Source organism: Orcinus orca, chromosome 20 (genome assembly GCF_937001465.1).
Source record: "Orcinus orca chromosome 20, mOrcOrc1.1, whole genome shotgun sequence".
Classification (NCBI taxonomy): domain Eukaryota; kingdom Metazoa; phylum Chordata; class Mammalia; order Artiodactyla; family Delphinidae; genus Orcinus; species Orcinus orca.
The window spans coordinates 43,334,424-43,359,335 of NC_064578.1; the positions used below are offsets into that span (position 1 = coordinate 43,334,424).

The window sequence follows — 24,912 nt, forward strand, 5'->3', positions numbered from 1 at the left end:
GTCCTGTGAAGCTTGTGTTCCAGTTAAAGAGAGACAGATTATAACCTCACAAAAAATTAGGAAACAAGATCATTTCGAGAACATGACAAGGTCTGTGAAGAAAATAAAACAAGGTGACGTGATAGCGATTGGGTAGGTGTCCTCGGTTCAGCTGGCTTGGGGTTTTGAATTTAGACCAAAAGTCGTTAAAGTTTCAACCTTCTGAAGATGTCGGGTTCCAGGGACAGGTAGCAGCGGTGTTCCTCGGGAGCCTTTCCCAGCAGGTCCAGGTTGACATTGGACAGGGAGGCAGAGGCGAACGGTGCGGAGCCACGCCGAGGGGATGTTACTCTACAACTAATGGAGCTCGTGGGGGATTCTGAGCAGGGGAAACTCCCTGGCTGCCGTGGGACAATGGACGTTAGGGGAAAATCGAACGTCGGAGGCTCCGCCACGAAGCTGCTTCAGAGGCTCCGGCAGGACAAAGGGGAGGCTGCCGTTTTATGAGACTCCTTCACACCTGAGGGCCTTAGCCTGTGCTTTAAACTTCAGAGGGTGGCTTTCAGCCTTTTGGACCAGGCACGCCCCAAGTCCAGAAACAATGTTGACCCCTTCAGCTTCTCCCTCAGTCCCTCAGGGACCGGCACGTGGAGACCCGAGGTCCAGCAGTCTGTAGCCCTCACCCCACACCCCAGGAAGCCCGCTGTCAGTCAGCGGGAAGGACTGAGCCTCAGGCCCCGGGACGGACCGCGCTCTCTTCCCTGTGGCTGCGAGGAGGTAGTGCAAGGCCCTCCCTTCCCAGGTGAAACCCAAGGTGAACAGGAGCCGCAGTTTAAGGACAGAAGTGAGAAGAGGATGCACATCAAATTGGTTCCCCCAAGTCCTTTTGGGGCCCGACTTCTTTCATTTATTCATCAACCGTTTGAGGCCCACCCTGTGCCAGCCCCTGTGCTAAGCCCCGGGAACGCAACAGTGATCGAGGCAGACAGCGGTCGTGCCCTCGGGGAACTTGCAATCTCTGAGGGCATCACTGAAGCTGGCAGGGTGCTTCCCGTCCTCCTTTCATTTCCTGGGTCCGCCAGAGGCGGTCAAGGACCTCCGAGGTGTCAGAGAGCGGTGGGGCCCCTTCGTTTAGGCTCACTGTGTGGGCTTGGCGGGACTTTGCTCAGAGACGCTAAGCACAGACTCCCCGCCCCGTGCCCAGGGCTCCTCCGCTGGTGATCAGCCCAGGCTCAGCCTGAGCCCCAGCTTCTGGCTGTTTCCCTGGTGCATGAATGGAGTAGAAGTTTTTCACCACCCCTCTGTCTCCTGGAGAGCCTCTACGGCATGTGACGAGGGACTGGGGACTCGCCACTCCCCCCAGCTTCCTAAACACATCAACCCAGACTCACCCTTGTCCACACCTTGGCGTGTGCACGAGGCTGAGGCTGCGGCGTATTCTCTGCCGGTCCCACGCTCTTCCTTCGCTCTTCCTTCTGCCCTGCCCTGACCCTCCAGGATGGGTCTCCTCTCTTGGAAGAGCCCCTTAACTCCCACCTCCTGATTTCAGTAGCTCCCCTGTGGCTTTTTCAGGCCAGCGGAACATCCGTGACTGCTCCAAGTGCAGTAAGCCTGCTAGTCACATGTAAATTGGGCAAAGATGATTTTTCACAGATGGAGAAACCCAGGCCCGGTGAGATCCGCTACTTCTCATCAGGACGTCCCAGTCTTCTCTCTCTCGGCCCATCCTGTATACCCCTCTCAGGAAGAAGGCGAGTTACCTGCCCCTGAACCTCCCTCTTCCCTCCTCCTTGATCCAGGCCATCAGTGTAGTATTAAAGAATAAAATTTGCCAAAGTTGGGCTTCCCTGGTAGTGCAGTGGTTGAGAGTCCGCCTGCCGATGCAGGGGACACAGGTTCGTGCCCCGGTCCGGGAAGATCCCACATGCCGCGGAGCGGCTGGGCCCGTGAGCCATGGCCGCTGAGCATGCGTGTCCGGAGCCTGTGCTCCGCAACGGGAGAGGCCACAACAGTGAGAGGCCCACGTACCGCAAAAAAAAAAAAAAAAATTTGCCAAAGTCTTAGGGAAACAAGACTCATGTTTTATTTCCACAGAGAAACTCTAAAGTAGGACGTGCCTCCTGAATTTCTGTCACGGTAACTTCAGGTCACAAAATGGAGCAGGTGAAGCAATGGCTGGTGTATCCACTGAGGCTGACGGTCAAGGAGACACCACAGTGGGTGGGAGGAAACAAGGGATAGACAGATAGGTACCCAACCTAGAAAAAGCAGGTGTTAGCACCCATACCAAGAGCTGGGGGAGGGGCACAGTCAGGTCCCTTGATGACTGATGGTTCTCAGGGCTTCAGTCGCAGTTGCAAGTGATTTTCTAGAAGACAAGAAAAGAGAAAATGGTAGAACACGGCCACTCCTAGAGCTGCTGAAACCAGGCATCCTCTCACCCAGCTTCTGCACCCACAGTTCCCTCGTGTCCTGCCTATGTCACCTGCGGTCCCCTCGCTTTCACTCCTCCCTAAAACAAATATTACCTCTTCCCCACCGGCGACTCGCGTCTTTCTGCCTCTGAGCCTTTAAACCCGAAAGGCTCACCTCACTACAGTCCCCCCCGCCCCCGCCCTACAATGCCTATCCTGTTCCCACTGCTTAACCGAGCCTGCCTTGCTGTTCTCTGGCCCTGCCTCTGTCAGGCCACCACCCAGCACTCAGAGGGTGTTCCGAGTGTTCTAGGTCATCTTCTCATGAGTTTTTCTCCACACCCCACGCTGGGGTCTCCTCCTTAATACCTTTAGTGTGTCCACCCAGAGCAAAGGGAGGGCCAAGCCCCCAGCCCTCCCTCCCCCCGCCCACCCCCCGGGGCGGCGTGCCTCAGCTCCTGGCTGCAGCCTTGCACAGCTCACTGACACTCACCTACCAAAACTTCACCCACTGCAGCAGGTCAGGTCGCGCCCGGGAAGCCTGCAGGACGAGGAGAATGTCTGAGTGGACAGAGCGCCGTCCCCGGCACACCCTCTGGCCTCAGACCCCTTCTCTCGCCAGCCGGATTTTCTCTGCCCCAGTACTTACCGAGGAAGAAACTGTGACTCCGCACTGTAAAGAGAAGATCAGAGGAGGTGAGGTGAGGACCTCGGTGCCCTCTCTGTTCTCGACCATGTCCTTAGGGCTCAGGAGGGGCCCATGGCGGGGACAGGCTCAGGTCAGGATCACCCCAAAGGTCCTTTGGTCTGATTGTGGCCCTTCAGCCACAGCAGATATCTCACCCTGAGCGCATTTTACCCAAGATGATATTGAATATGGTCCCTGAGCACACACTGACCAAGGGGAGTGAAAAGAGGAAAGGTAGGTCTCCCTCTGCCTGCTAGGGGGATAGAAATTGGCCACGAGCAATGGGCAGAAGTGGATACCCACAGGTAGTGTTAACTACATCTTCACCTCCTTTCAGTCAGCAGCTAGTTTCTGATCTCTCAGTAGAAGTCCTCTCCCCAAGGAGAGGGGAGGGGAGAGGACTTCTCTCCCTTTATTACTCTGAGAGATGGAGGGATAATACTGCCTGTTTGTTTGTGTGTTTCTAACCAGCCTAATTAGTATGTAGCACATTCATTTACTGAATTTATCAGATCGTTTTCTTTGCACCCGTATAAAACAAAATCGTCACATTGTTTTTCCTGTTATCTCCTTTGTGAAAGGAAGCATTTATTTTCCCACCAACCAAGAGTTTCTGGGCTGGCCTCCTCTCCCCAAGAAAGGTCAGCAGACAAAGGAAACCTGTCTGTCTGTTTTGCCGCGTGTGGGGTGATTTTTTTTTTTTTTTTTTTTTTTTTGGAGGCTTATATTCCTCACTGAGAGGATCTTGGGTCCCAGTTTTCTCCATGGCAGGCGATGCACCCACGGCTCCCCTAGAACCTTTTCTGAGTGAGTGGGTGTGAACCTTCTACCCTTCTCTTCCAAACTGCTCTCAGGGAGCTGGAGTCCCCCTGCACGGGGGTGGGGAGACATGACTATCAAAGCGAACAGGATTCGGCCTCAGCTAGCCTACCCAGAGGACCTTGGCAGTGAAGGCCTCCCCTGTCACCCCCAGGCAGACCCCGTGCAGTGGGAGTCAGGAAGGTTGCAAGCCTTACCTTAGTGGGGATCTGGGCTGAGTGCTGCCCCCCACTGGCAGTAGCGTGTGTCTGCTGGTTATAATCGTAGTTCTGCGGAAGGAAGCAGGGGGCGGGAGAGAAGGGATGAAGGCATTTTGCTCCCACATCCCGGCCCCGGCTGGGCCTTTCTCGAAGCCCCTGCCTCCTCCCCTCCTTGTGTCATGTGTTTTCTTCTACAGAATCTCCTTGAGCCAGAGCCCACGCCCTCACCTCGCTTTATGGGCCCAGCCCAGATGGCCCTGCCTCTCTCGTCCCTCTCCACCTCTCCCAGCTCCTCAAGTGTCCCTGGGGAGGTGAGGCGAGGAGACCAAGGAAAGAAGTGAAGTCTGAATCAGGTGGTCGGGTGGCAGTTACCTTAGAAGTTACAGCTGCCGCATCTTGGCATCCTGTGCCAGGCTGAGAAAATTACAGAACGGGGGGCATGGGGAGAGAGAACTGCAGATTGGCCAGACCCGGGAGCAAGGCTGAGAGGAACCAGGGACCTTCTAGGGCCTCCTGAGGGAGGGGCTCACCTGACCAGCAGCGCCTACCCTCCTCTGGTCCGATGGCGCACGGATGCAAAGGGAGAGGGCGCCGCGGTGAGGGTGGCTCCGTGGTGCTTCAGGCCTTGCTGGACTCTCGAGGCTCCAGCATCCCACCACCCAGGCTCTGCCCTCCCCTTAGAGCCCCAGCACCCCGCCCAGCCCACCCCGCCCCTCTCAGCGGTCTGTGATAAGCGCTGCTTACAGAGAAGGCCTGGAGGAAACTGATGGCCCAGATAGACACAGGACAGATCTCTACACTCAGCATTGGGCAGCCAGGGTAGAGAACAGGTTGGCAACACCTCCGCCACCCAGGCACCTGGAGCCGGAGCTAGAATAACAGATGAGCGGTACCCGCACAAGCTCCCGGGGCAGAGCTGGGCACCTCAGCCCCAGCCCGCCTTCTGCCTGCAGCAAACCCTGCTCCCCTCACAGGGCTTTTAATCCCTGTTCCCAAATGCTGTTCTCTATACGGTCCTTGGAAGGATGGTCTGTTATGCATAGAGGCGAAGTGGAGTGCATTAGGTTAGCTCTGGGTCAAAGGAGAGAAAGGAAGGGGAGAAATACAAGAAAGGAGATGGAGCCCCGTTAAGAAGCACTGCAGGTGCACTGGCCACCTCCCCTGCCCCGATCGAGGCAAGAGGAAGATCTCCTCATTAGGGGGAAGTTTAGTTCCTGCCATTGTCACTTCTCTGCTAGAAACATACACACACACACACACACTCTCTCTCTCTCTCTCTCTCTCTCAGGGTCACAATGTTCTTCCCAAGTCTGGCTTAACTCTCTGCCTTATCTATACCTGAATTCTAACCCCACTATTAGGCCTTACACCGTGGGCACAAACTGGTAGACCGTAGGCCTCCAGACATTTTTTGCTTGGTCCACATGTTTAAATTAAATTAGTTGAAAACCAGATTTCTAGCTTTTCTTGAAAAATCAGACAATGTGGCCCCATCTGTCCAGCCTCACGTGCCCACATGGACAAGTGAGTGGGCAGCCCTTGCCTCAGTGCCCAAGCGTCCTGATTCCCGAAGGCCACTGGCCATGCGGAATGGACGTGTGGCCTTTGACAGGACCCAGAGGCCCTGCCCATCCTTCCCAGAACCCAGATAATCAGACCCCCTGCAGCTGCCTGCACTCGACCATGACCCTCCATCCTCCCCCCATGCACACTGCCCTCCCGCCGCCCTTCAACTTTCCTCCTTAGTGACCCCTTTCCAGCCCTGAGAGTTGGCCCCAGTCCCAGGTCCCTCCCTCTACCCCACCCCATGGTCCCCTCCACCTGCTCACGGCAGCTGTGGCTTCCCCCAAGCCAGGCCACGCCCAGCCGGAACAGCAGCAGGCGGAGACAGTGGCTGGCTTCATGATCTTGTGCCTGTGGAGGCCCTAACCCGGGACCTCGGCTTTTATCCCAGGGAGGACCTCCCACTCTGCTCCTTCTTCAGTGACTCACAGCTTCCCTCTCCCATCCCACCTCCACTGGTGAGGCGTTGCGCAGAGGGAGGAAAGTGGGAAGGGAGGAAAGTGGGAAGGGAGCAAGGCACCCCCCCTCAGCAGGGACGGGGAGGAACCGGAACAGAACCTGCAAGCCACTGCCCAGGGCCCAGAACCCCACGTCCTCAGAGCTGAGCTTCCCGACCCTGAAATGAGGGGTCCCACTGCCCTTACCTCAGTAATTGCTTTCCAGTTCAAGAAAGGAGTGTTTTGTTTGAACTTCTGGAGGGAGAAGGAGAGATGAGTGGGCCATGAGGAAAGAGAATTCCAAGGGTGGAGGGGGGCAGCTGGTTGGGAAAGTTTGGCGCTGGGTGTAGTTTGGGGTTAGATAAAGATAAGCCTACCGGAGACTGAGGGTGTCAGCATTTCTGGTGGCATTGGTGATAAGACTTGGGTGAGATTACCTATCTCAAAAGTGAGAAGAGGGGGAATTTTGTGACAGGTAGGCTGGAGGGAGGGGTAGCTGCCTTGAGGGAGGGAGGGGAAAGGGACAGGATGACCAGGATCCTCAGTTCTTCAAAGACGGAGAATTCTCCTACCTCCCAGAGTCGACAGAAGTAGAGGAAGATGCGAGTCCTGAGGTCTGGGACTTGGTCCTGTGGATGAAAGTGGGGAACAGGTGAGCAGGGAGTCTGACCCCTGCTCCCCTAAGCCCCTCTGCTCCTGCGACCACCATTCCTCAGCCTACAGGATTCACTGTGACTAAGGTCCAGGGGGAGCTGGGTGTCTTTAGGGACACCAGAAAACTGTTTCTGGAAACAAGGAGAGAGAAGCTAGGTCTCTGGAGCCACTGACCACCCCTCCGCCACATACACAGCACACGACACCATTCTTCTCTAGCCCCATTTACCCCCCGGCCTCAGGCAGAACACAGCTGTGGCAAAACCTCAGGACCAGAACCTGCCCCTGACATGCCCACCTTTGCACCTGTCACGCCACCTCCAGCCCATCTCCCAAAGCTGTAGGGCTGAAGTCTCCCCTTCCTAACCCCTCCTGGAACAACAGTGGAGATGTAAGAAAGGAGGAGACACCAGGAGTGTGGGAGAGCTGATATTTATTTCAAGGACAAGGGTTGAGATTAGTGGGGAGACAGTGGCTTCCCTGGTCAGGGGGACTTCCCTGGTGGCGCAGTGGTTAAGAATCCGCCTGCCAATGCAGGGGACATGGGTTCAAGCCCTGGTCCGGGAAGATCCCACATGCCACGGAGCAACTAAGCCTGTGCGCCACAACTACTGAGCCTGTGCTCTAGAGCCCACGAGCCACAGCTACTGAGCCCGCGTGCCACAACTACTGAAGCCCACGCACCTAGAGCCCGTACTCTGCAACAAGAGAAGCTACCGCAATGGGAAGCCTGCGCACGGCAACGAAGAGTAGCCCCCGCTCTCCGCCAACTAGAGAAAAGCCCGCGTGCAGCAACGAAGACTCAACGCAGCCAAAAATTAAAATTAAAATTAAATAAAAATTTTTTTAAAAAGAGAATGGGTGGGGCCCCCATCCATCTGGAGGTCACAGGGTGTGAAAACTCCTCTGGTCCTGAGCAAAGAAATAAGTCCTAAGGGGGATGACTAGGAATTCAGGGACCAGTGGACCAAGGCAAGGGTAGATTGGACCCCTGCTCCGGAAATCCGCAGGGACCTTTTGGCCCACGGCTGTCATCGGGGCAAATCCAGAGAGTCCAGCTTGGGCTTGAAACCCACCCCGCCCCCATACTTGCCAGGAACGTTTGGTCCCCCCTCCTTACTCCTCACCCTGGCTGAAGTCCTCGGCTGCCTCGTCGCCCCTCCCTCCGCCGTGAAGGAGCTGGGGACGCTCCATCCTCTTCTCTGCCCACCTCTGTGCTGCCCCTTCCCTAGGAGATCCGATCCTCGGGGGAGCCACCCCAAATGAATGCTGCCTGACTGCAAGCACTCCCCTTACTGCCCCCCTGGATGTGCAAAAACGTTTGGCTGTCAGTCCTCTGGCCCTCTGGGAAGTATCTGTGTGTGCCGTGGTTCTCCCATCAGACCCTAAGTGCCCCCTGCTCAGGGGCCTGGTCTCCCCGTGGTCCGTGGTAGGGCGTCTCACCCCTGCCAGAGACAGCTCTTTACGAAACAGAACAAAACAGTCTATTTTGTGCATCCAAAATGGGACTCCGCTGTAGCTGGGGGCTTCTGCATCTCCTGTCCTTCACTCCCCACCTTACTGCCAGAAAGTGACGTTCCTGAGGGCTGTCCCTTTGCCTCCCCACCTGCCACCAACCCCCTCCCTCACACGTTCTGGAGGGCAGGGGTCCTAGTCTGCCTTCTTTTACGTGAAGGGTCAGAAACTACACTGCTCACGGAGCCAGGCGGGTGGCTAGAAGAACTGTGGTGGGCGGTGGGAGTCTGACCAAGAGGGGCCCGGTGTTGCCATACTGTTCTTTAAAAATGAATCAAACAGTCAGTGGGCCGCAGATTGCAGCTTCTGCCTTTGGTATCTGGATTGTTTGTTTGTCCTTCACCTCCTCTCTCAGTCCACACCCTCCGCTCTGGAGGTACATCTGCTATTCTGGTGTCAAATTGGCCTGGCCAGGGCTTCCGCTGCAGGAGGAAGGGGTGGGCGGGGAGGAAGGAGGAGCAGGTTCTGGGCCCCAAGCGACTCCTAACATTGCATATGTGCAGGGCCCGGACTCACGACACCGCCAGGCTCTCGGCGTGTTCGCTTCCTTTTCCCGTCTCTCTGGGCGTCAGTCCTCAGGTGGTCTTTTAGCTTCGCCTGATGATTCGGTCCGTCCCCTACCTCTGCCTCTGGTCCCTGAGGATTAGGCCTACTGACTCTCCCCTTAACCTTCTGGTGTCAAAGGGGACACTGAGGTTCAGACCAGTTCGGGTCTGCATGTTGAGACATGAAAGAGGCCCATTGCCTCCTCGTCCCCCCACTCCCAGCTGCTTGCAAGTTCCCCCTCTCTTTTCAGGTCTCTGCTGTCCTTCCTCCTTGTTTTCATCTTTTCTTTTGAAAGCACTGGCTGGAATGCTGTCTTCGTGACCATCCTCATTGCTCCCTGGCTCACCAAGCAAGGGTTTAGCTTTCTTCTCTATATCCCTTCTCCCACAAAGATCAGAATGAACGGCCTTCCAGCCCTCACCTTGTTGATGGTGTCCCAGTTCATGAAACCCAGCTTGGATTTTAAATTCTGCAGAGAAAAAGAAGGAGAATGACCAAATTGGGTCATCATGTAATTGGCTCAGGGCCCCAGGACAAGAGAGGTCAAGGGCCACTGCTGACAGTCATTATAGAAAGAAGACTTCAGCCTGTGGGACCAAGGGACAGAGGTTTGATTTTGCAAAGGAGAGCGAGCAGCGCACTCTTGTTGAACTCACCTTCCAGAAAGTGTCCAAGCCGAAGAGCCCAGGAAACAGCTGAGAGTTCTAAGGGACGATGAGAAATGGGATGAGAGTAAGGACCCACGCTGTGAGCACGAGGCAGGGGCAGGAGATGTGGGTGTCGGGCGGAGGCAGCCCAAGGAGGAGTGACGTCCTCATTCACCAAGATGTTGGTTCTATTGACAGCTTCCCCTCCCCGGCTAGACCCTTGCCCCTGGGTGGGGAAAAGGGAACTGATGGTCAAGCTCTACATCCTGTCGTGCACGCCACCTATCATCCCACTCCTGGCCCACCCTTCTCCGCCTCTGGTCAAGCCACCTTCTCCTCTTCTCAACACAGTACCTAAGAGCCCCACCTCCAGAAAGCCTTCCTGGACTGACTCGCTACTTGCTCAGCAGAATAACCCCACCCAGTCCCTCGAATCATATCCATATTCGTGCTCCCCCCCCATGCCCTGCCCCCCGCAAACACTGCTAGTAGCCAATATGTAGTCCCACTGTGAGCGGGGCACTGCGCCTCCACCCGCCTCTTTCCCACGTGGAGACGCCTCCACTGTACAGATGGAGAAACTGAAACGTAGGGCTGTCCAACAGCTTTTCTCAGCATCTGTCTCTGTGTCAGACTCCAGTGTTGGGACTCTGAACCACCCTGATGTGATTATGATGCAGAAAGCGCTGCAGTAACTGAGGGGGGTGAACAAGTTAGGCTTTGCTGTCCCCATGTTACCCAAGAGGGAGCCTGGGCTCAGAGAGGTTAATCGACTTGCCTGATGACACACAGATGACAGGTAACGCAGCTGGCGTTTGAACCCCCATCTTCTGAATCAAAGTTCGCTGCCTTTCCACTTGTCAACCCTGCCTTCTTAAATATGGTTTAAAAAAATATCCCCTTGATGATTCTGTCATTTTTGTCTGTTTTTCCATCTCACGATATATTGAAGACTTTGGTAGTATAAAACTAGAAATAGAATTACAAACTGGGAGAGGGTTCCTTAAAACCTGTCTACCCATGAAAGGTTAGTATCCCTGATATGCAAGGAGCTCTCCCGAGAGCCTTCCAGGTGGCATCACCACCCCTCGCCTCCTCCTCCCCGTTAGGCGTGCTCCTCGCCCTGTGGGCCCCACTCAACCCCGGGGCACGGGCTGGCAGCCTCTCCAGGATGCCTGTTAGAAACCAGAATCTCAGCCCCACCCCAGCCCTGCTGAATGCGAATCTGTATTTTCACAAGACCTCTAGGTGATTCCTGTGAGCCTTAGCCAACACTTCCTCTGTCAGCACAGCAGTTGCTGAGGGAGAGGCAGATTTCCAGAATAACTAGGAGGGAAATGTACGCTCTCGAAACAGTTTCCATGTACGCACTCAAAACACTGTTTCCAAAGTCCTTCAAAGAAGTCACCCGAATACTGTTTACCCGCAGGGTATAGGACGTTTGAAACAATCATGTTTCTAGAAGGATTGGTTTTCATACGATTTTTCACAGCCCCATCTGTGGTATAAAGTGAGGTATATCGTATAAGGATCTGCAATTAATTATTACTTCGGAGCTGGTTAGTCTTTTCAGGAGCATGTGTTTGGTTTCTTCCCTCTAGATTGTAAATTCCCCAGAGAGGGGGTTGGGACCAGAGCTAGCCTTAGGAGGGGGGGCCGGAGCGGAGTTGCCTTGAGGAGGGCGCACAGCTGCCGTGATGAGCTGCCATCACTGCAAGTTCGCCTCTCACCTGACCCCCAGATTCCCCAGATTCCCGGACTTCACTGCGTGGATTATCGCACGGTGGGAGAGAGAAAGAGAAACTCTCATTTCCCACGAAGACACCTAGTCCAGTCCCCAGACTGCAGCATTTTAACTCCGTGGCTGGCCCGGGTCCGCCGACCCGGCGGCAGTCAGCCCGTTCCCCGCCCATCCCTCAACGCCTCTTGTTTTCCTTCCCACCGTTCGGGGCAGATCTGCACAGACACACCCTTGCCAGACGCTCACCTCGGGTTTGTTCCCACCACTTCCACCCCTGCTACCCAAGGAGGAGCTGGTATTGTATCCCAGCAAAAGGGAAAGCGAGAGTCCGTGTGGGGTCTCCAAAGGGCTTGGAAGGGCCCAAATCGTTCCCCAAATAGGAAGTCATCCCATAATAGGCACTATGATATTTTAACGCCCTGCCCAAGCTCCACACTGTCCCATCTTCAGCCGGTCAGTCACAGAGGGAAGTTATTCGGGGCACGGAGAAGGGTAGGTGTGGCCACGTGTATTTGGAGATGTAGGGTAATTGGGGGATTCTGAGCTGCTGCCGTCCAACCTCCACTTCATGCCAGGGGTGGAAAAGCCACTGGAGACCAACTTCATAAGAGCCGTGACCCTGGCACCCTGGGGCTCCTTCGGCCCTCCTCCTGCCTCTCCTCACCCCTCACCCTCTCCTGGAACCTAGAAAGGGGAAGGGACCCCTAGAATCCTTACCTGGGAGTAACCGCCTTGATCAAAATTTCTAGAGTTTTCGAAGGGTCAGTTGTAGGTGGCGGGGGAAAGCAGGTAGTACAGGGAGCAGTAAATTAACACTTGGCTTGCTCTTGCCTGAGACCCTCCTCTTGCCTGAGGCCTTTCCCAGATCCCCAAGGAAGCCAGCTGTGCCCCCTCTCAGCAGGACCCCTGATGGGAGTTCCACCCCAATCCGGCTGCCAGGTAGTGGTCCCCTCCTGGCCCTCTCACCCCTCACGTAGGGACACTGTATTTGTTAGCGTCCACACCTCAGCTCTGTAAATGTCCTTAAGTTTCCACGTGCGGTACTGCCCCAATCCTCCTGGGAGCTTCCCAAACAAGTGTCATGTTTCCCTGTGCCCACCTCTCTTGCTCCATCCACTACCCCAGCTCTAGTCCAATTCGCCAAGTGGACACGCCTGCAGAACTAGAGGTCAGACGGGAGACAGGGCATCCCCGGCATCAGGGAGTGGATGATGAGGGGCTAGAGTGAGCACCGTAGGCAGGGCACCTCTTCTGGAAATTAGAGGGCATATTTAAGCCACACTTCCTGGTGAGGCTGGGAAGGTGGGGAACAGAAGCTGAGGGAGCCCAGGATGACAACTCCGGTGACGCCACCTACCCTGGGGCTGGCAGCTTTCGGGAAGACCTCGGAGCGGGTTTCCTCAGCAGGGACCACCAGGGGCCCCACCTCTGCCTTCAACAAAGGAGAACTTACCCAGTGGAGCTCAGAACTGCCACCGCTGCTGCTGTTGCTGCCGCCGCTGCTGCCGCCACTGATGCTGCCACCGCTGTTCCTGCCATCACTGCTGCTTCCCTGAGGGTCAGGAAGAGACCAGAGTGAGGTCTAAAGATGGGGACACCGAGATTGCTTTCCTCTCTCCCCGGCCTCCCTTGCTCAGGACTATTTCCCGCCCAGTCTGAGAGGAGCAGAATTTCTGCAGAATGCCCCAGGTTGTCCTGTCCTCTTACCCCAGAGTTGCTAGAGCTTCCACCTGAGCCAGATGGTGGGCGGTTGGTGCATTGCAGAGGGAAGGGGACGGGTGAGGTTTGAGACTTCAGTCAAAGCCATCCCCACAGGCCAGGCTCTCCTGCTTCCCTGGCTTGGCCTTCTTTCCCATCGCATCTCTCTTCCATGCCCATCTCACTCTTCCAAGTCTCCTCCCCACACCTCTCTCTCCCCTGTCCGACCTGCCTCTTCCCTCAACCCCTCCCCTGCCCATCTTTCTTTCCTCTTCGTCTCTCCCACTTTCTATCACACGCATCCAGACAGCTCTTCTTCTCCAGACTCTTCCTCTTACCTCTGCATTTGGGTTGTCGCTGCTTCTCCTTGAGCCATAAGGAGGTTGGGCCACAGCTGCCTGCAGGGAGGGTGAGACTGAGCATGGGATCGGGAAGGACACGGGGGAAACGCCAAAAGTGTGGGCTTGAAGGGAGGGAGGTGGCAGGCATCAGGGCCAGGGTGATGTCCTGATGTCCTGATGTACCTGAGTGTTGGTGCCTAGGTTGAATGCCCCTCCATAGCCTTCGTGGCCCCAGGAGCCTCCCTGAGAGTTGGTCCCAAAGCTGCCACCTGAGCCTCCAGAATACACCTGGTCCCAGGGAATCCCTGGACCTCCAGGATTGCCTGGAGAGCCAGAGGAGCCATGGCCTCCAGAAGGAGGCTGCCCATTGGTTCCCTGCAAGAACAACGTGGCCGCCCTGAGTGTGTGTGGCCACCTCCCTCTGGGATGGGGTAGGACAGGCAGAGCAACTCAGATAGAGAAGCCACAGGGAGAAGCAGGTGGAGAGAGACCTCAGGGTGGTGGGGGAGGGATGCCTAACATAGAAGGAAACTGGCCCAGACAGCCACCAATAAGGGAGCCCTTCCTCCTATTAACTGCTTCCCAGGACTCTCAACCCAGCTGCCCGCAGCCTCCCATTTCCACACCCGGCTTCCAGCCACTCACCAAAGCACCGTTGCCGCCAGGCATCCCCTGCGAGGAGCTGTGGGCAGCGTCCACTCCGTGCTGAATGACATTCTCAGCCTGTCTGCCAGCCTCACTCCCAGTGTTTCCAAGAGCATGGGCCGCTTTCTCAACCCCACGGGCGAGAGCATCCCCCACGCCGGGGCCCATGGTCTCCTTGACTCCAGAACCCGCTGCCTCTCCATCCCCTCCGCCAGTGGCCTCCCCGACTCCGTGCTTGATGGCCTCTCCCGCCCCGTGTCCAGTGGTCTCCATGGCCCCTGCTCCAGAGTTCTCCCCTCCACTCAGCAGTAGGCCAGTCTCCCCACTGCCCAGGCACAGGGCCAGCAGGAGGCAGGCCAGACACCCCTGTAGCTTCATCTCTGCCTCGTTCCTTCTCTCCTGAGTGTCTTCTTCCCACCCAAGTTTACTCGCTTGCCCTTTCTCTTTCCCTGCGTCTGCGTGCCCTCCTCCCTGCTCTCCTTCCTTCTGACTTCTCGTTCTCCCTTCCTCTAGGTCTGCAGCCTTCTCTCTCTTTTCCCAGATGTCCCTGTTTTCCCACAGCCCTTGTCCCCGCTGCTACTCCTTATACTGTAGCTTGGAAGAAGGTGGCAGGGCTGGGCAGCCCAGAGTCCCTCCCCACAGTGACTCAGGCCCAGCCACCCATAGGTGAGCTGTAATTGTGAGCCTGAGAGCCTGTGTCGAAACAGAGAGGGAGCCCGTGCATCAGGGAGGGAGGGGGAAATGGGATGAGACCGGTGCCAAAGTGTTCCCATTTCCCAACCCCAGGAGTCTGGGGCGCAGGGTAGGCGGTCGCATCTGAGGTGATAGGCTGGTAGTGTCTCCTAGAGGTGGTGGGGGGGGGGACTTAGGAGAGAGGAATCAGGCAGGACCTCATCAGGGGGGCGAGGGTAGGGAACCCAGCGGGATAGGACCCACCCTAGGTGTAAGCCAGCCTGGGTCGGGGACGCCAGAATGGCAGGACACCACCTGCCGCTGCAGGTGCCCTTCCTCAGCCTTCCTCTCCGTTTCCATCGGCCTTTGTCTCTCGCATCTCTCTCCCCTCCTATACTGCCATCTAAAGGTGACTGCCTCACACTTCCACACCTTCCAGCCACAGAGAGCCTGGGACCCGGGAGACCGCCCTCAGTGGGGACGCCAGGCATCTGTCGGGGAAGGAAGTGGCTACGACCCTGAGAGGGGTCATCGGGGCGCCTCAGTTAGCATCCCGGCTGCTCTGAGCTGAGAAAGCTGGGTGGAGCTGGGGAGCTGGGCAGGCGGGCCACCCCCAAGGAATGAGGGGGCGAGGAAGACCTAGGGAGGGAGCTGCTGACCCAGGCACCCATCCTGTTTACCGGGCCTGGTGGGGGCACGTGTGTGAGCTCACGGCCTGCCGCGAGGGCTGGGACTACACCAGCGCACCCCACTGCTGCCCCCAGCCCCTCCCAGAGGGGCCAGAGTGGCACTGGCAAGGGAGGAGGGGTCAGCACAGGGGCAGGAGCCCCGGGTCAGCCAGTGGCCCTCTCCCCTGGGCCCAGCTCAGGATGCAGAACTCGGGCAGCCTCCCGAGGTCTCATCGCTGCTCAGCGAGCGAGGCTGCTTCTCCACTCCCAGGAACCCCAGGCCCTCCCACTTGGCACTGCCTTGTATCGCTGGGACTCATCGCCGAGTTAGGAGGGGCCGGTTTCTATCCGCCTTTCTCAGCGTCTCTCCGTCAGTCTCTCTCTCCACCCCAACACCTTCACCCCAACTTGTAACACCCATCACCTCTCACGATGTAAACACAATCCCTGTCTGTCCTCCGCTGCTCCTTCCTAGCTCCTTATTACCCCATCGCTGACTCTTTAATGATGATAATAGTGGTGGGGGTAATAACAATAAAAATCATCATCATCGTTGTAGCTGCAGTTTATCCAGGGCTTTCTATGTGCCCAGCACCGGACTAGGCACTTTAAGGCTCAGACAGCCCTGGGAGAATCGGTCTTATTCTCAGCCTGTCTGCCAGCCTCACTCCCAGTGTTTCCAAGAGCATGGGCCGCTTCCTCAGCCCCACGGGCGAGAGCATCCCCCACCCCGGGGCCCGTGGCCTCCCTGACTCCAGAGCCTGTTGCCTGTCCATGGGATGACTCGGCGATGAGTCCCAGTGACCCAAGGCAGTGCCAAGTGGGAGGACCTGGGGTTCCTGGGAGTGGAGAAGCACACACCACATTTAGGGACAGAGAACTTGGGGCTCAGAGGGGACATGGTGAGTATGCGGTAGAGGCAAAGCTAAGCCCAGCCTGTCTCATTCCTGAGCCTGGCTTCCAGCGTATTCTGTCATCTCCGTGTCTCAGACCTTCCCCTGCTTTTCGAAGCCCTCATTCTTCCCTGGACAGAATTAGTTTGGATTTTGCTCCGGGGCCATGTAAGGGGCAGAGAGCAGGAGGAAATCTGGGGCCTCCGGGGTTGGTGATGGACATCCCAGCCCCCTGAGCCTGCTGCTTCCCATTCCCGCGGGGCAGGACCACAGGGCAGGAGGTGGTGTGTGTGCTCACTGACTCCAGGACTCCTTCCCACACTTCCTTCGCGGGACACCCTCACCATGGTGTAGAGCTGCCCTCTCCCTTCTCTGTTACTAATATTTTTCTTTAAGCCAGCTTACTTTCTTAAGTATATTTTAAGAGAATACTTTATATCACCACTCTTAAGTGGAAAGCCAGGCTCACTGGCCCATATATAGAAAGAACCAGAAAAACAAAGTGAGAAGCAAACAATCGTATTACATTATAGCTGGCGGCAGCTCCTGTACCCTCTTTGTTAAAAAGGGAGATTAGCAAGTATGAGAGAGGTGTTCCAGGCACACCAGCACAGAAATGGAGTCTTCCTCTTTACCTAATCAGAAAGCTTCAAAGAGAATTAAGAAAAGAGTAAATTTCTCACTGTGTGATTCAGACTTATTCAAAGCCATCCTCACGAACCACCTAAATTCTCCCATGCCACCAGCAGTCCCATGTTCTACCTTCTGGGAAACACTACCCTCAGACATCCCTGGACCTGAGGGGTCACCTCAAATCAGTCTTAAGGCATATTTATTAAATACCTGTTGTGAACCAAACAGAAGACTAGGTGCTTTCACATGCATGATCTCATGTAGTCCTCACTATAACCTCGAGAGATAAATATTATTCCCATGTTACAGATAAGGTAACTGAGGCCTAGAGCTGTTAAACAAACATACAAAATCATATACAAGATCATGGTAAAATGGAGCTGTCAGGGCTTCCCTGGTGGCGCAGTGGTTAAGAATCCGCCTGCCATTGCAGGGCACGTGGGTTTGAGCCCTGGTCCAGGAAGATCCCACACGCCGTGGAGCAACTAAGCCCGTGCGCCACAACTACTGAGCCTGCGCTCTATAGCCCGCAAGCCACAACTACTGAGCCCACGTGCCACAACTACTGAAGCCCACGCGCCTGGAGCCCATGCTCTGCAATAAGAGAAGCCACCGCAATGAGAAGCCCGCGCACCGCAGCGAAGAGTAGCCACTGCTCGCCGCAACTAGAGAAAGCCCGTGAGCAGCAACAAAGACCCAACACAGCCAAAAATAAATAAATTAATTAATTAAAATGGTTTAAAAAAAAAATGGAGCTGTCAGAATCTGACCCAGGTAAAGGGGTCAGATTGAACTTGGTAAAGGGGACTTATTTTGAAGTAGCCCCTTCCCCACCCCAGGGTCACGGGGGAAGCTTGCCGCCCCTCCAGCAGAGGTCCCCAGCAGGTAGTTGCTCTGGACGAGGAGCTGGCCATCAGTGCTTACTAGCTGGGTGGCCTCCCCAACTCTCTCCCTTCTCTGAGCCTCGGCTTCACCATGTCTAAGGGGGTAAACGTGGGACCTACCTCGAGGGAGGTCGTGAGGGTGAATGAATCATGTCTGTAAGTGCTTAGCCCAGAGTGAACACCCAATAAAAGATGGCTGTGAGGGTCCCGCCCAGACTCCTCTCCCTGTTCTTGCACAACTGCAGAAACTGCCCTCTCTCTCTCATGCCCTCGCCTGGCTCTCCCTCTCTGGCCCAGGTGACAGGTCCTTGCTCACCCTCATTCCAAGGCCTTTCCCAAGTCCGCTCAGGCCAATAGGCTCCCCTCTACTAGTTGCCAGACAAGTGTACCCGGCCTCGACCCCTCCTCTGGAACCTCTTAGTCTAGGGGGAGAATGGACATGAAACAGGTAAGTATATAATTACAGCTTGTCACAGCACTGTGAAGACCGGTATCAGCATGCCATGAGAGAGTAACAGAGGCGTCCCTAGGTTCAGGTTGGGTGAGGTTCGGGGAGGTGGGGCACACAGAGGCATAGAGGCAGGGAGGACGCTCTTAGCAGAGGAAGCAGCCCACCAGGCCTCAAGGCAGGACTGAGCCATGCCGCTTTCACCTTTGAGTTCTGGCTCAGCTCTTCTCTTCCAGAAGCCTCCCAGGATTGACCTCCAGCACATACTCATTATCCTATATCTCTTTGGCACTTCCAGGACCCCCAACCAAGCAAGAACATGGGCATACAATAAAATCAATGAAAGCTTTTACTTTCTGAAAGAAGAATTCCCTTCTCGGAAGGGACTCCTCCAGTCCAGGTGAAAAGACGTCCAGCACAGAGTAGACCTTCAGGAAATGTGTGGTAGGAATGAACACTGCTGCTTCTTGAAATGCATGAAACAAAGGTCTGTGATTTACTAGGAAATACATCCAAAATGTATCGGTACGTGGCTAGACGGCTAGGTGTGTGATGAGTGGAAGCGCAATAAAGCAAGCGTAGTCATGTGCTAGGGGTGGAATCTAAGTGGCGGGTATGCAGGTATCCACCATAAAATTCTTTCATCTTTGCAGTAAAATATTGCCAGGGGAGAGAAGCAACACATGTGATTAAAATGGTGGTGTTCTGGGGACTTCCCTGGCGGTCCAGTGGTTAGGACTCAGCGCTTCCACTGCAGGGGGCACGGGTTCAATCCCTGGTCAGGGAACTAAGATCCCGCAAGCCACACAGCGCAGCCAAAAAGAAAAAAAAAAAAAAAAAGTAAAAAATAAATACAAAAATAAAACTTAAAAAAAAATGGTGGTATTCTACAGATAAGGAAAAACAAGGAGAACATAAAGCGCCAGGAGCACCACCTTTACTGTGCACGTCAGGCCCCTCCCCTCCCTGCTGTGGCATTTAGTCCTTAGTGATGCACCGCTTTGTATTTGTTTTCATGTTCTGTTTATACACCTCATCTCCCCACGAAGCCTGTAAATTCCCCAAAGGGCAAGAACGCTGTCTCTTATTTCTGGTCCCACGGTTGATGGAATTTTGGAGCTGGAAGCCATGTTTGCAGTCCTCTCCTGCAGACACCCACCCCCCTTTATATGGGAGGAAATGGTGGCCCCTGGAGGGGAAGGATGCGGCCTACAGGCGCACGGTACTGACTGGAATGTAGGTCTCTCAGCGCTCAGGCCCGTGCTTGGCAAGTGTTCTAGAGACGTTACAGGCGACTGTGCAAGGTCAGGTTCTGGCAATAGACAGGCCTGCTGCTTTCTCCTGGGTTGCCCCCGGCAAGTGCCCTGGCCCCTCTGAGCCTCAGTTTCCTCATCCATACAATGGGGATCATAAGGGAACTTCTGCCTTTGGGTTGTGGGAGGCTTAAATGGTTACAGAGTATGAACAGCCCTTCACACAGTACCTGGAAGCTACGAAGTGCTCAGTATGTAGTGGTTGCTATCATTACTGGTCCGGGCTTTGAGCCGGGCCTTCTGTGTCCCTATTCCTGTCCTTGTAAAGAGGCCTCCTGTCCTCAGAGTGGCTTCCCCCCCGAGCCTTTGGCCCTCGTCCCCAAGAGAGGATCTCCCACATGTACCTCTTTCCTCTCTCCTATTCACTGAGTCTCCTCCTTACTGATACTAAACAGGAGAGAGGCCTCTTCGTTTTCAGAATATCCTCGGTAGCTCTTAGGCTGTTTCTCCCTCCACTTATTGTGTGTCCTTAGTCATGTTTCCTAACTTGCGTGAGCCTCCATGGGATTTTCTATAACATGGGGCAATAGCAGTACCTCTTACCTAACTGGGTGGTGGGGAGGATTCAGTGAGGTCATGCAGGCAAAGCGCAGGGAGCCGCGCATGCCCTGATTGCGCAATACACACAAGTGACTATTGACATCCCTTTGGTGCCACACTCCCGAATGAGGATGTTACCCCCTTGGGCTTCACCAAGGTTCCTGCCACTTTTTCCCTGGTGCTTCTGCCCCCACTACTGGCCTGGAGGGGCTTCCCCTGCACGAATTTCCTCCCCGTGCTGAGCATGAATTTTGCACTGGTGAAGCATGGCTCGTCCCTGTGATGGCCCTCTCCCATCGGATCAGCCTGAAATCTCCAGCTCAACCCATCCTGTGCATCGGACCCCCCAGCGTCTCCGGTGAAGAAGCAAGAGGAGGAAAGACAAGCCTCCCCTCCACGAATCCCTCCTGAGGGAGCACAGTGAGCCATGATGAGAGTACAGTGTGTTGTATTACCCACAAATCTCAGTACAGCCCCTTAAGGCACTCCAGAAATCTATCCTCCTACTGCCCCCCGGTTCCTTCGGGTCATTTCAGCTGATATGACAACAGGAATGTCAGTCTGTTCAACAAGGCCAGTTCGTCAGTTTAGAGAATGATGTTGGTGAGGCTCTGGAAGAGAGGAGAGAGGGGGTGGATGCAGGGCACACAGTCGCAAGAACTCTACCCTTATGCACCCTAGAGAGATGGGAGGGAGACTGACTACTCTAGCTCCGGAATTGCTTATGTTCTGGGGAAGAACATACGGAAGGCGGCACCTAGATTCAGGAAGAATAGGGAGACGGTCCTCCCAGGCAGAGGTGCCAGGGGCCTCTGTAGGGACAGAGAAGCCTTGTGTGTTTTGCCTGAGAGGATCCCCTGCCACCTCCACAGCCCGGGAACAAACAAGGGTGTGCCTTTGGGTTCCTGGCAAGTCTTAGGGCTGTTACACACCCTCACCCTTTTGCCCCAGGCTCAGGCATCTGAATGTACTAAATGCAAACAGAAGAGCTAGGACTTTCCTTTGGGCCCAGAGGGAGGACCAGCATCCCACAGGAACCTTTCTCCTGGGCTGGCGGGGCAGGTAGGTTGCTGTCAACCAGGGAGAGGACAGAGCTACAGGTTCCCGCCACCCAGCACGTTGCCACAAGGCAGCAGGGACAGAGCAGCGGAGGGATGCACAGAACAGGGAAGGAGTCTGACGGGAGATGCCGCGGAGAGGGGACAGGCACACAGAGGGGAGGGTTTCAGCAGCCCCTCCCTTCCTGGCTCCGAGATGTACACAGGACTTTTGTGCCTCAGTGGGAACGGAAAGCGCCCGAAAGATGAAAGCAGGATGTGAAGGGCAAAGAGCAGTGAGGAAAGGAAAACCAGAGCTGGAAAATGGGTTGGATGGTGTCTGCAGAGGCTGAGTGTCTGTCCACAGTGCAATTGTCAGTGAACAGGCAACGGGAAGAGGATGTAAGAGCATGTCCCAAGTAGGAAGTAGAAACCACGTGGGCACTCACCTTCCACAGAACTGAAAGGTCAATGAAGGGCTTGTTGACTAAAGCCTGAAATTCAAGGACAAGAAGGTTAGTCCCCAGCATCTGTCGCACCAGCCCTCCTAGGAGAGCCTCCACTCCACCGCCCCCCCCCCACCCTGTGCTCACGAGACTTACTCCAGATGTTAAGGTTGTGGTTGCAGCCCCTCCGTTCTGGTGAGTGAATCTGCCTTGAGGACTGCCCTGTGGATGAAGCCCAGGCTGTCATTACATGCCCCCCAGACCCTAAGGGTCTCCCAAGTTCCTTTTCCCCAGTGGCCAGCTTCCCCGAGGGCGACCGGGGCTGGGGCAGAAGGCATAGGCTAACCCCCTGCCCCTCACTATCTAGAAAGGAAACCCATGTTGCTGTGGGAATTCTGTGAGAGATGGGAGGAGAAGCCAGGAAGAACGTCTGCCCCTACTGCTTAGTCTTCCCTCAATTCCCTTTTCTTTCAGTTAATGAGATGTTCTCAGTCACTGAGAAGGGGCCCAACTGGAAAGGGAACCCAGAGAAGCCACGCAAATACCAGGACCATAGTATAACCCCAGCCCTGACTTCAAAGCTCCCCCTTCTACACACACGCTAACCTGATCCCTAACTCGGGGATCCCTGTCCTTAATCCTCTCCCCACTCAGCAGTGTCTCCCCTGCTGCACTGCTGCTGCCGGCCTCAAATCCCCAAACAAACAGTCCTCTCTCAGTCTCTATGTGGTGAATCCTGGCATCTAACTCAGAGCCCCTCCTTCACCCTGCACACTTTCTACATAGTTTCTTCCTCCCCACCCCACGCCTCTCTGGTTCCGTGGCTGGTAGCCCCTGTAGCTATGGGCTTTGAGGCCTGGGCCAGTCCTCAAGGTGGTGCCCCAAAGAGTCCTCGTGGAGACTGGGGAGTGGGGACCTGGGGCAGGCGGGAGTCAGCCTTCTCCTGTTCCTCCTTGGAGCCTGTTACGCTGTGCGTGCTTCTGCTTGCCTCTCCTGGGCTCCGGTATCTATTCCCCCTATGTAAGTGGGGACCAGACATCCTCCAGAAGGCCTCCTCTGGTGGGGCGGTGGGGAGGAAGAGAAGGAACTCCGACTTGTGATTCTCCAGAGCTGTGTGCTAGCCACATGACCTTGGCAAATCCCTTAAGCCTCGCTGAGCCTCTGTTTCCTTACCTGAGAATCAGGGAGTCCTCAGCCCGCCTACCTCACAGGCTTGTTATGAACATTAAACAGAACAGGGCTTTTCTCCCAAAGCTATTCCTCAAGCTCCAGCGGATGCTCTGGCTTTTCTGAACACTCATTCTCTTCGCACCGTAATAGATCTTGGCCTCAGTCACTGCTTCCTGTTCCCCAGGAGAGGCTTCACGTCCCTCCCTTTAGATCTCCTTAACTAGGAGGCAGCCCCTGAAGGTGGGGCTGGGTCCCATTCCCATTCTCTGATACAGGGCTTTGCAGATAAGATGGCTTAATCCTTCTGACCAGCTGACCACCAGCTCCTTTGTAAGGGAGAAGGAGGACACGGTTACAGAGCTGCCCAAGCTTCTTTCACCAAATGATAGGGACCTGGGCGCCCCAAATGTCCCAAGCGTTTAACCTCTCCCTCCCCCAACACCCTTCTCCCCATTTCCCCACCCCTGTTCACCTACATTCAGCAGCTGGTTGGCTTCCTTGCCGGCTTGGTTGGTCCCATCATGAACCGTCTGATGCAACCCGTCCTCCTCCTTCCCGGCCTCGCCAGCAGCGTGGGGGACACCTTGGCCAAGTTTCTCCACTTCCTTTCCAGCCTGACCAGCAGCGTGGCTGACCCCCTGACCAAACTTTCCCACCTCCTTTCCAGCCTGATTAACTCCATGATGCCCCTCTTGGACTATTTTTTCTCCCTCTTTCCCAGCCTGCCCTGCAGCGTGGCTGACCCCCTGACCAAACTTTCCCACCTCCTTTCCAGCCTGATTAACTCCATGATGCCCCCCTTGGACTATTTTTTCTCCCTCTTTCCCAGCCTGCCCTGCAGCGTGGCTGACCCCCTGACCAAACTTTCCCACCTCCTCTCCATTATGATTAACTCCATGATGGACCCCCTGGACTATTTTTTCTCCCTCTTTCCCGGCATGGTGGACCCCCTGGCCAAACCTACTTGCCTCATTTCCTGCCTGGTTGACCCCATCGTGGACCCCCTGAATCACTTTGTTTGCCTCCTTCTCAACCTGTCCAGTAGCACTGTTGACCCCAGGGACAAACTTCTCTGCTCCCTTTCCTGCTTGTCCGGCGACATTGTTGATTCCATGGGTTACCTTGTCCAAGTTGTGGTTGAGCCCCTGGACGCCCTTGTCCAGCTCCTTACCGGCTTGGCTCCCCACACTGTTGAGTCCACTAAAATCTTTCTCCCTTCCAGCTTGAGGGATTCCATTATTGATGCCTTCCAGGGCCTTGCCCACCTCTCTCTCTGTATTGCTCAGCCCTTTGCTGATCCCTTCAGTGACCTTCTTAACGGGGTCAGCACCGGCCGCCCATCCAGGCAAAGGTCCCAGCAGCAGCAAGAGGAAGCAGGAGCTGAGCAAACTGGCAAGATGCATATTGTTGGGGAAGTGGGGAGGATGCAGAGAGGGGCCAGGGAGGCAAAGCTACTATTTATCCTCTGCTTCCTTTCCTCTGCTCCACCCCTCATGACTCAATTACCCTGTGAGGCACTGACTTGATCTCCAGTCAGTGAGGTAATTCCCAGGGAGATTTGGGGTTGAGCAATGAAGAGGAGGAGGAAGAGTAGGTGAGTCATAAATGGAGAAGACTCACATGGCATCTTTGCTCCTTGCCCAGCTCAGGCCCTCCACCCCGAGCCCAGATGTCTGCCCTTCCAATCACTTCCCCTTTCTATTCCTCACCCACTGTCCAGGCCTCCTTTCTCCCAACTGCACCTTCAGGCACCCTCCATCCCTGGGACCCAGGCCTGGTTCTTCAGCATCTTCACTCCTCTCCGGGGACCTAAGGATCCAGTTTCCCCAGCAGCAAGATTTTGGAAGGGTGGGAGGCACAGTCAGGGGGTGGGGAGCAACCCCGGGGAGTTGAGGGAATCATCAGACCTTGTTCTTGTTGTTTGTTGTTCTTGTTGACCCCCAACGCCCACACTTCTTATGCTCCGGCCTCACGGGTCTTCTCCCTGGTCCTCAAACACACCAAGCTCATTCCTGCCTCATGGCCTTTGCACTTGCTGTTGTCTCTGCCTGGAATGCAGAAGTCAGATCTTCACAAGGTGGTTTCCTCCTCACTCTCTTCTCGGCTCAAATGTCACCTTCCCAAAAAGACCCTTCCCTGGCCGTCCCACAGCTATACTCTGTAATATCATCCTTTAGTTTTTATAGCTCCTACCACGATCTGAAATTATCTTATTTTATCGTCTGTCTCACCTATCAGATAGTAAACTTCCAGAGGGCCTTTGTCTGTATTGATCATTGTCACGTCCCCAGCTTCAAGAACATTGCCTGGGGTTCAGTAAA

At 55.3% G+C, this 24,912-nt stretch overlaps 1 protein-coding gene across 5 annotated transcripts; it reads right to left on the minus strand.

Moving 5' to 3' along the window:
* Positions 1–2,039: 2,039 nt before the first annotated feature.
* On the minus strand, positions 2,040–24,033 carry DMKN (dermokine). Of its 5 annotated transcripts, none has more exons than XM_049703028.1 (14): positions 23,464–24,033; positions 23,068–23,247; positions 21,578–21,643; positions 21,425–21,469; positions 13,240–13,299; positions 12,657–12,755; positions 9,472–9,519; positions 9,237–9,284; positions 6,673–6,729; positions 6,308–6,355; positions 4,098–4,169; positions 3,043–3,066; positions 2,887–2,934; positions 2,040–2,347 (listed from the first exon to the last, which is right to left on the minus strand). In XM_049703028.1, the coding sequence occupies exons 1-13, from the start codon at positions 23,992–23,994 to the stop codon at positions 2,887–2,889; spliced, it is 1,326 nt and encodes a 441-aa protein (XP_049558985.1). In that variant the 5' UTR covers positions 23,995–24,033; the 3' UTR covers positions 2,040–2,347. The 5 variants fall into 5 exon arrangements, with proteins under 5 accessions (XP_049558985.1, XP_049558983.1, XP_049558982.1 ...); XM_049703026.1 differs by having other exon boundaries at positions 23,068–23,355; XM_049703025.1 differs by having other exon boundaries at positions 23,356–24,032.
* Between the last annotated feature and the right edge of the window lie 879 nt (positions 24,034–24,912).